This window comes from Sipha flava, unplaced genomic scaffold (assembly GCF_003268045.1).
Source record: "Sipha flava isolate LNK unplaced genomic scaffold, YSA_version1 107_pilon_pilon, whole genome shotgun sequence".
Taxonomy (NCBI): domain Eukaryota; kingdom Metazoa; phylum Arthropoda; class Insecta; order Hemiptera; family Aphididae; genus Sipha; species Sipha flava.
The window spans coordinates 655,392-667,579 of NW_020271724.1; the positions used below are offsets into that span (position 1 = coordinate 655,392).

Here is a 12,188-nt window from a genome sequence, read left to right on the forward strand (position 1 = left end):
ATAAATGATACAGTTATTAAGCCCAACAAAAAAAAAGTTTTACTTAAAAAATATTACATAGACAGTGTTCATAATGAATTAGAAAACACTACTTTCTAACCTTTTCTAATTAATAATAACTATAAATTATGATATTTTATTACATAAAATTATTAATATAACGCAATATTAATAATTATAATTATAACTTATTGCAATTTTCATATTTTTTATAATAAAATATCGAATTAAATGATTACTTTAACTAAAATTGGAAATTTATATTTTATACATTACAGTACTTTTTCGAACTTTTGTATTTATTAGTATCAACTCATACCTCAATAAATTTATTTGATTTCATAGAGTGTTACTTTTTGGCTAATTTTTGATAGGAACAGAAACTTATAAATATTTGATTTAAAATTGTACCCATGCATATTTAAATGAAAAGTAAAAGAAATAAATAAATAATTAAATGGTTATTCCAATGCATTAACAGAGTTTTAATTTTTCCGGTGTTATAATTACTAAACTATTAACAATAATGACATTAATGGAATCAATATTTTCTTTTTATATTCGTGGACATATAAAATGTATTGAGTAAGAATATTTCAATGCCTAATATGAAAGATAATTGTTCGCTAAATTATTCAACAAACATTAATATCAATAGTGGCTAACACTTACGTTTTCAGTGAATATTTTCAGTAGTTCACGCAAACTAATATTATTTATTTATTATTTACGAGTATTATTATTCCAGAATAATAATAACAAATAAAAGTTTAAATATATAATGGTCTATTCTAGTTTGATCAAAAGTTTTTCTATAAATAAAAAAAAATCTTAAAAAGGATATAAAAAATATACAAAAATTATTCTGTATGATAAAATAACTTTTTATATTTCCAATAAAAACACAAAATGTGATTTTTGCACAATATTTTAATGATTGTATAAATAAATGAATGAAAATGATAAAATAAAAGTACGTTGCATACATGCATAAATAAATATATTGTCATTTTTACAGGAGGATTTAGCGAGAAAAATGTAATGTAACATTTTGTGTAAACTATTTTATAATATGGAATTTTCGAGAAAAAAAAACATTATTAATTGCATTTTATTGCTAAAAGGTATAATGCATTAACATTTCATTATAAATGATTTTTATTTGAAATAGTTTTTATTGTTTAAATACCGTTTAATAATATTTTCATTATTCTACTATACGGTATTTAGTCATAATTATAAGCCACTGCATATTTTACTTAAACTTATGAATTTCGTCACTATGTCTAAGATTTAAAACACTATTAAAACATTTCATGAGGCTTTTAAATATAAATTATCAGCGCTTCAACCATTCACTAAGTACCTTAAATTTGTAATCAAAATAAAACGTGTCGTTTTGATGTTCTTTACCATCTTAAAAGTCACATGTTATCCTAATGTTCTCTACTACATAAACTATTCCGTTTAGAGTATAGTATTTGTAAGAACAAAATTCAATTTTTTTAAGACAGAGGAGATAGCGAGTAATCCATTTCAGTTGTTACGCAGCAAGTACTTTTGGTATCCACAGCCTAGACTGTCAAAAGCATCTTCCTCTAACTGCAAAACTAACTACTACTTACTATATCGTATGGTGTCCAATTCTTAGTTGCGCTTGTGTACACATAGTAACCGGAAGAGATTTTTCATTAAGTGTACTATATATATATACATACATTTATATTTTTATTTCTATTATTGTTATTAATAAATTTAGTTCAACTGTGCTCCACAGCGAGCTAATGGAACTTTTGGTGTAACTATGACTATTTCTTACATAAATTACTTTATATTTTCCAAATATTTTAACAGTGACTTAGTTAACACGCTTATAATATAGTATTATCAAAATTTACATTGAGGCTTATCCCTTTCGAAACTTATACATTCCTAACATTATTTATTTTTTAATGTATATAAACATACACACATATACAGTTTAAATAAACTTTACTCTTATGGAAGTAGTACATCTTTTTCCATTGTTATTTAATTATTCTCTATTATATTTAATGTTAATTTCCGGTATAATTTATATATTTTATGAGTCACGAAGATAATGACTGATATGTCTGTTAATTTTAACTTTATAGCTACAAATATATCCAAAAAATAATAGTGGTAACTATCCTTTGAAGATATGTAGTATATTTGTGTTTATTTATACACGTTTTGATATATTATATTATTTATATTTTCAGCTCTATGAAAAATAATTGATTGATGTAAAATTATCTTATTATTTTAATTATTAATATTGAGGTTTTAAAGATTTAAATATTTATTTCAACTTATAATTTACATTTAAGTGTAAAATCTGATTATAAACTTGAATAATTTATAGACAAAGTTAAATTATGAATGTTAGTATTTTTAATAGTATTGGTGATAAAAATGATATGTTAATAAATTGTTATTCAAATTTGTAAATATTCTTGAAATCTATTTTATGCACGTTTTTAAAATTTTTATAAGGATATTTTGAAATGTTATATTTTTTCTATATATAATAATATAATTACGTTTAAACTAGAAATAATAAATATATTATTTATTATTAAAGACGTTAATTTTTAAGATAAAAGTGAATGTAATACATTTAAAACCCAAATAAATTTTCAGTTAAGTGAAATTAATTATTGTTTTGAACAAATAAATTATAAAGTTAATAGATTATTTAAGATAATTTTAATTTTATATGACTGTGTAGTTGTTTATCACAGTTTTTGTGAACATCAAATAATTTAATCTTCTGAAAACTTATAAAATAGAACATAAATTACATACTAAAGATAAAAACTAAGATATTTAATATGTTTAAAATAATTTGTCATTTTAATTTTAGAGTTGAAAAAATATATCTATAAATTAAGTTGGGGTGTATTATATTTTATGTACTTTGGTAACATTTTTAGGTTAATATTTATCATAAATTATGCTATATTTAATTAACATACATTATTATTAAGCATATTGACAACATATTATTTCATTTAACAATGTTCACTGAATAACTTTTTGTTTTTCGTAATTAAACATAATAATACTTGAAAGACTAATTTTTAAACTCGTATATGTTAAACATACGAGTATAAAATACAAATAAAACATACGAGTATATGTTAAACATATTGTATAATTTCGAGAACATTTTTGTAATTTAATTCAATGTTGGTAAAGACTTGATTTAAAATTCAAACAAAAAATATTTACTATTAAATATATTTCAAATATTTTTCAATCTCAGTTTATTCAATTTCTCCAAGACTTTATTCTATATAAATCCTAAATATGAAACTTTGCCTTTTTTAATAAAATATTTTAAAAATATATATAAATTATTTTATAACTATAAATATACTATAATATATATAAGTGTTGCGATGAAATTATGTAATTATGTAAAATATAAATATGAAAATCTTTATCGATAATAAACGGATGCTAATGATCCTAATTTTAGATTCTGTGCCAAGTAATAGCGGTATGTTTTGCAAATCAATGTTTTTTTTTTTTTTTTTATCAGTTTTTCAAGCACTTTGAACTCTCAATTATTTGTATATTCTCTACCATTTCAAACATGAATATAATTTTAAAAAGCATCTTTTTATTTTTAATTTCAGTTCCATGCAATTGAATGGTGAATAATGTATCATTGTATAATATTTTTTCATCTACAAATTAATAATACTAAATATCTTAAAGGGACACTCACAAGTTCAGAGTTGACGAAACTAACCATAAGTATAGCAATAAATATTTTTGATAAAACTGTCGTACTGACAGCAAGAATTTAAAAAAAAAACAAAACAAAAGAAAATAACAAAAAATATTTATTATACAATATCGTAGTAGTAGGTAAGTAAATAACAAAATAAAATAACCAAATAGAATAACAATCAGTAGTTAATATATCATGCCGTAGTGACAGTGAAGATATAAGAGAGAATAATAATAATTAAAATTACTTGTATACCTGTCGAAATGACTAGTGCGATAGAAACGGTACGCTCCGCAAGCGACGAATTGACGGGAAAAGAAAACTTTCGAGTGGTTTAACACCCGATTCAATACCAGAATAACTGTAACTATTGCCCTATTTAGTAGGATAAGAGAACGAGCGATGCAATTCCGGAATTACCTGACTATTGCACTATTGCTCGGTTCACAAAACCACTCGATCAGTTTTGGGGGAGATCTTCTTTCCTAGTCATGCAAGTCATCTCAAGTAGGTCTTACTTCGATTTCGGAAAGAAGTTGAATGGTAACTTTCATCGAGTTTCCGGGCCTTTTATATCCCTTGGATCAACAGTATTGATAAGTAAATTTAAATATTAAATTTAAATAATAAGAAAAATATTAATAACTCGTTCAGGTAATTGAAAATGTATAGTAAAAATATATTTTAATAATGATCCGCGTTTATATATGGCAGTATCGCTTAACGCAATTATTGAAGAATAACTCTACATAAAAATAGTATTACTAACAATTTTACGATAGTCATATTTTAGTAATAATCTGCAAATATAAATATAAATGCAAATTTATAATGAGAAAGTCAATTATAAAAATGTTTGATGATTGTAATAATAATCTGCATATATATAAACAAAAATTTATAATCATAACGATATTTGGGGATATGGTAATCATATTGTAATAATAACCTAAGTTTATAGAAATTCAAATATAATGTATAAAATGATATAAAATTCGGAGCAAACAGTCAGCAATACTTATACTATAATTATTAACAATATATATATTACTGACAGTGGATTTTTCAAATGACCAGTATAAATTATTTTCAATACTGAGTTTGTTTGGCATTCGACTAGTGAAGATGTGAACTTCGATGAAGCAGTGTCATCGTATTTTTATTTATTTAAAAAATAAAAATAAAATACATATATTAACACTGATAGTACATCAGTACTCACATCACACAATCAATAATACTATCAGTAATATTGATCGTATAAAGGCCGTATACCGGTTTAATAATTTAATGTTCATTTAAATTAAAAATATAAATTAAATCACTCTATGTTTGTAAAAATAAAATAAAAAAATATGAAAACCATCAGCGATGACTAGAGTAAGGATTATTGAAAGCACTTGTTTTTTTTGCTATTACTCTAAAACAGAACTATAACAGCTATACATTTTGACCTATATTACAAAGAATCAAATGCATAAAAACGTATTTTGCTTTTTAAATGTGTTCTATACAAACGTATTTGAAAGATTAATAATATTAAAATATAAATATATAAATAATAATAATATTCATTTTATATTTCATAATGTATTCCAAGGATATGGCTTAGTTGATTTTATTTCATAATATTTTATTTACTTTTATCGATAACACTTAGATGATGTTACATATTATATAAGTAGAAATTTTTTCAGTAATTTCCCGGTAACCTATCGTCCAGTGTCAGGTTATAATTTACCGTAGATTAGTTTATCTTTAAACGACAATTAACATAATAATATTATCTTGTACTGGATATTATCTACGCAGAATAACAGTTTGGTTTCAATTTAACACCACGTAGTTCGTTTTTCTTACCAATTGTCACTTAAAATATCGATTCTTGTGCTGGTCTTCGCAATTTCGTAAAAGTTTTTGCAGAAGACATTTTATATTTTTTAATGAATAATATTTTTCTTAAAACATATTTTTATAGTTTTTTAAGCTTTTATTGAATATTTGTAGAGCTTTATTGCTTTATTTTAAGTGTTTTTTATTAGTTTTTATTGCCTCAAAGTCCATAATCCAACTGTGTATAATACCCATGATGGCACAGATGATATGCTGCGGTCTTAATTAGTATGATATAAACGTAAACATTAGATTACCTTTTCCTAGAAAAATATTTCGTTACATTCAGTTGTGATAATTTAGACAAAATTGCACAGGTGTATTTGCATTCCATTCGCGAATTGAAGTAAATTATATTACATAGTTTAAATATATTATTCAGATAAATATATACCGAGAGAATAAATAACAACAAAACAAGCGTTATTTTAAACGCAAGCGAACAAAAAATAAATAAATATATGTTTTTTGTACCGACCGTGTTAATTACCGGTCGAATTCTGTCCAGATTTAGTTATGATTCATTAAAAAACTACATAACCCCTCACTTTTGAAATACTTGTTTACGCATTACGCTGATCAAATTATGCTCACCTAGAAATCCCACAGAGCTTTGGACAGATGCGCTTATGGCGCCATTGGTGAGCGAATCCAAACTTGCACTCAACGCACACGCGCATGCCGAAGTCCCTATGAGGTATTCCAGCACCATGTTCCAGCCGATCAGGAATGCTATAAATTCACCGACAGTGACGTAGCTGTACATATATGCGGACCCGGAAGTATTCGGCACTCGAACGCCGAACTCTGCGTAACAGGCTCCTAAAAGGTTTTGAAAAATAAATAAATAAATTACATTATCTTGGTGAACAACAAACGCGCCGAAATAATATTATTCATTTTACAGAAACCATTCGATTAGTTACTTTTTCATGCGTTTATTGTATAATAGAACATTCATAACCTTAGCTACCCAGAGACTCACATATTTTCAAATTTATTAAAAACGTTTATAAAACAACTACATACCGAACGGTTCTTAATCTGATAATAGTGATGGAACATATAAATATATTTGTTATTTAAATTGATTTTGATCTCTTAAGTAATCGATCGTGTAAGCTAGTTACTAAAATATATCATTATTCCTAACCTATCCAAACTTTAATAAAATACAGTAATAACTCGTTTTCAATATATTTATCGATTATTTATGAAAAAGAAAAAAAAATAAACACAAAATTAAATTTTTACTTCTATTGATAATCAAAAATTTCATTTTAACGAGTCATCAATCAATAAATCAATGATGACTCTACGTATACATATTTTTTGGATAGTTCATAAATTGTTATCAAACATTGTGGTCACAATCACAAAGTTTATTCATATATTGGTTGTCAAAAACATATCTGTTTGTCCACTCCCTTTTTATATTTTGTTCTTGAATACGATTGAATAAATAAAACTGAATGCACATCAAATATGCCAAAATAGGACAAGAAAATAATTTTAATAAATAAATTATTGTCTTTATTTGGTTATTTGGAGGCATAATTTATTGTTAAAAATATTTTTTTATATTTTAAGCATAATGATAAAAATTTAAATGAAATTAAGAATTATAATTCTATTCTAAAAAAATAATTAACTATGTGTAATATTATGTAGAAATATTTAATACGTACAAAAATTAACGATTTTAAGAATAAATATAAAATATAAGTGTAACGAACATGTGCTCTGCAGAAGTAAAACTTCTCAGTGGACTTTGCAGCTAGTCGCATTGAGGATTAATAATTGGAAAAATTTAATTAAAAAAAAAATGTATATATCGCGCTAACGTGTATTATGTCCAACAACGTTCAGCAACGCCACTTCCACGTACTCCCATTTTAAGCTGCTTAGAATACCAAAGATTTGCGCAATTAAAACAGATAATAGATCTATGGGTGAAATAAATCTGTCGCGTTCGCTTTTCGAAAATTCACAATTGCTTGGGTCGCAGTATAGCGTTCCATACATCTTTCATCATACACCCTTACAAACAATGTTTTATTTTAATGATAGCGCATATCCATAAAAAAATGTTACGATTAATTTCCTCCGCTTATTCGTGTTTATGCGATTCATACATAGCGATTCATAATGATTTATATCGAGGTAAAGTTTTAGAATGTAATGATTATTTTTCTTTTATTCGTATGCTAAATTAAATAGTTTTTAATATACAATCAACACATATCGGTTATTGATACAGTTATGTATTATGTACACGTATCGATTAGTACACACTAGAGCTCCTTTTTTCAGGTATACACAAATTGATGTATTCACGTGAAATTAACATTCGTTAATCTAAAACCATGTACTTAAAAAATCAATATTCACATATACTTACGTATTTTAGAGTTTTAATATGTACTTAATTAGTTAGTCGTTTTAGATACAGAAAATCCACTGCCAATTTAGCGTAACATTTGGTATATTAATAACACGATTTTCAAATAAACTAAAAACGAAAACTCATTATAGACCCTGTTGATTCACCAACACAAGAATATTTATTATTTTTATTTTCTTCACATAACTCACAAAATGCTTTTTCCTTTACGTTTTGCATATTCCCACGTCCAACTTCTCTTTTTACCCATAACTATAAAAATGTAAGAATAATGTATGATGTACACAGAATATAGAAAAAAAGTCAACCGTGCAAACTGCAAATATTTGTTGGCAAATTGTGATTACTCATCAAATTTATGAATTGTTGATAAAATTAAGGATATATGTTAAGAGTATATGCTCTTGAGCGTACTCACAATAAATACTTTCAAAATATAATATAATATGTATATAAAATATAAATTTCAAAACTAATATTATTATAAATATAAAATATAACAAAATAATCAAAGTGAGTCACACGCACTTGCGATAAGGATGACTTGCGGCCCATGTAATATTTTATAATATTTTATGTGGCCCAAATAAAAAAAGTTTAGGTATGGCTGATATAAGGTATACTTATCTATAATAGAATGAGTGGGCATTGGACGATATTAAGGCAAGCATTTAAAAATAATAATAAATCAGTGATATGTATTATGCAATCCCTTTTATATATATATTAAAAAGTACCTATCTATAACTATTAACTAGCATTTAATAATAATAATAATTAATTCTCTCGACACGTATGGTAGTTATATGATAGTTATATCATATATGATAGAGCAATGCACAGATATCCATAAATACATCAATAACTCTATAATACGTGATTACGGATTGAAAATTCACGTGTATTAATTATACGTGAATACAAATGTTTCATTAACATGGACTTCATGTTCACGTACTTAATTATTCCCGTTTTAAACCAAGGCCTTTAGTACAATCACATGTCATTATGAATGTCAACAAAATGTGCATGGAATAATTACTGTTACGAATACCTCCGATTTGGACAATATATTTTTGTACAATAGATTTTTGGGTTCATTAATTATTAATACAGACTAGTATCAACATTTAATCGTTGATTGTTAAGATATCGAGTGGTATTAAAAATAAATCAGTCACTTCTGAAAACTTGAAAATTTACCGAGTGAAAAAATATCAACAGTACATTTCACGAAACTAGCGACTCCGCAGTAGTGCTTCCGGTGGCAGATTTTCGTGAGGGTTTCCTAAACGTGTTACTAAAAAAGCGCAGTAATTTAAAAATGACACAGCAATCAACCATTGAACATCTGGCCCTGACCTGCGGCACAGTGGTTGGGAATCCCTGTATGAATCCCTGTATCTTTAGTATAGATAGTCCTTGATAAACACTAAATCGCATGGTGATTGGTGAACGTATTACTGTTGATAATGATAACAACCACATTATTTTGTTGGTATGTTTACATCATTGGAGTTATCTAGACGATTGTTTTTATTGAAAACTTTATAACTTTACAACTTTAATATGACTTATCAGTGAGTTTTTATTGTGTTTGTGGTTGCATTGCATACCTACGTGTCCGAGAAAAAGCGCGAAAAAAATTTTGAACAAAATGTCCATTCGACCTGACGTACATTCTCAGACTAAAAAAACAATTTTTAATGTGTACAATTTTTTTAAAAAATTAGCAAATGACAAAAATAACCCCGTTGTAGCTACATTTTTTCGAAAAAGTCAGGAAATGACTGCAGAAGCATGTGGTGTTAGTGTTGGTACAGTTAAACGGATAACTTCTGAAGGGGCCAAATCGACTACTGCAGAACCCGTGGATGGTCCGTCATTTACATCTCCTCGAAAATCATACAAACGAATGAAATATGCAACTGATATTGATGATTTTAACGCAGATATTGTTCGAAGAACGGTACACGAATTCTACGATAAAGGTCAGTTTCCCACATCACAAAAAGTTTTAACTGCATATCAATAAAAAGTTAACAGTTATAAGGGATCTAAGTTTCCATGTGGCGCATTCTTAAATCATTACATTTTAAGTACAAAAAATGTAATGACGGCCGTCGTTTTCTAATGAAAAGAAACGATATAGTTGCCATGAGTGTCAGGTTTTTAAGGAAAATGCACGACTTAAGGCAAAATAATGATACTCGTCCGGTCGTATATCTAGACGAAACGTGGGTGAACCAAAATCATTCACGTGGAACAGTTTGGCAAAATCCAGAGAATACAGAAGGATTAAAAGTACCAACTGGAAAGGGAAGTAGAATTATAATTTGTCATGCGGGGTCAAGTGCATTTGGGTTTGTAAAAGGAGCAAAATTAATATTCAATATAAATCAGGAGCAAATATTGATTATCATACTCAAATGAACTCTACAATTTTTAAAAAATGGTTTATCGAAATCATGCAAAACTTGGAAGAATCTTGTGTCATTGTAATGAACAACTGCCCTTACCATTCTGTTCTCGTTCAAAATTATCCCAAATCAATTGACAATAAAGCTACTTATCAAAAGTGGCTTGCAGAAAATGGTGTGGAATTCGCTTCATTTGAAACACTCAGTGAACTGCAAGAACGGGTAAAACTTTTAAAACCGAAAGACAAAAGATATGAACTTGATGAAATTGCTCTAGAAATGGGGCATGAAGTCATACGGCTACCCCCATATCATTGTCAATATAATCCGATCGAGTTGATATGGGCCCAGGTTAAAGGGGAAATTGCAAATAAAAATAACAGTTTTAAAATCACATATGTTGAAAACTTGGCAAATATAGCCATAGAATCCGTTACTGTTGACAATTTGAAACGTGTTGATCATTGCGAACGTCTTCAAGAAGAAGACTTTATTAAAGAAGGATTCAGGGACCAGATTTTAGAGCCAATAGTTTTGACAATTAACCCGGACGATAGCAGCAAAAGCGAGGATGACGACGATGAATCACTTCAATTTTAAATATAAATATTCAAATGTGTTATAATTATTGTAAATATTAATGTTAAAACATCAAAAGAAAATGTATAATTTAGTATATTATAATAAATTATATAATGTATAGTAAAATATATTATACAATAGATTAAATAATTATTTTTATTCATATTTTTTAAAAACCGTGCAGTATTCCTAATTTCCGCGTATTGTGTACAAATCTGAGAAACCGCGGCACACTGAAATTTCGCCACTGTGAGCGCCACTGCGGAATCGCTAGTTCCGTGAAATGTACTGTAAGCTCTTCTACAAACAATTTTCGTGTCGATTTATCGAGCATAAACAAGCTTAATTTTTCTTTATTTACTCACCCGAAAACAATGATGCTACGGCGGCAATAATGAATGAGATGATAACTGCTGGACCGGCAAATCTTCTAGCAACCAGTCCGGTGACCACGTACATGCCTGTTCCCAAACACGATCCAACACCTAGCGACGTTAAGTCAACAGTGTTCAGACATTTCTGAAAAAAAAAAAAAAAAAATCAAAACCATAATTAACCAAGTGACATAATAATTGATATCAATTCAATATTTATGTCTTTTTCTATCTTGTAATTAACAATTAGGCTATTCTCATAGGCACTTATTTATAGTAAGTATGCCGTTTGGGTAGTATTTATTTCAATGCGGATTGATTGAAAATTACCTTTATCAACAAGTGATTTATAATAATTAGTAGACATGGTCACCACGAAACAGTGCAATAATGTTCTGTAATATGATAATCAAACGAATAAATGAAATATTATTCATATCAAATATCAATCGACATGTCAATACAATTGTATTTTAGTCGTGATGATTTTTAAATAAACCGTCTTATTATAAATACTGTTATCATAATGAAGTTTATATTTATATTTACATTTTTAAATAATTCTATCGTACACATTATACGGTTCGGTTTTAGGGAGTAAAACTCGTGTAAAACGGTATACTTGCGGCGCCGGACTGTGATATTGATTTTTGAGTGTCACGGCACGTCGTGTAGGCAATTCTGCTACACGAATGTCTATAATATATGCTACACGAAATAATACTGGTCGAATATTATTATTATGATTTTTT

The 12,188-nt window shown here is 27.0% G+C and overlaps 1 protein-coding gene across 2 annotated transcripts in view; it reads right to left on the reverse strand.

Annotated features, from left to right (window-relative positions):
• The window catches only part of LOC112685423 (probable cationic amino acid transporter), a 107,923-nt gene that overhangs the window by 39,017 nt on the left and 56,718 nt on the right, over positions 1-12,188 (reverse strand). For both annotated transcript variants that reach the window (XM_025557299.1, XM_025557292.1), the window contains exons 3-4: positions 11,428-11,581; positions 6,251-6,478 (exon numbers count right to left, since the gene is read on the reverse strand). In XM_025557299.1, the coding sequence (XP_025413084.1) occupies positions 6,251-6,478; positions 11,428-11,581 (382 nt within the window). The remainder of the gene's footprint in view (positions 1-6,250; positions 6,479-11,427; positions 11,582-12,188) is intronic.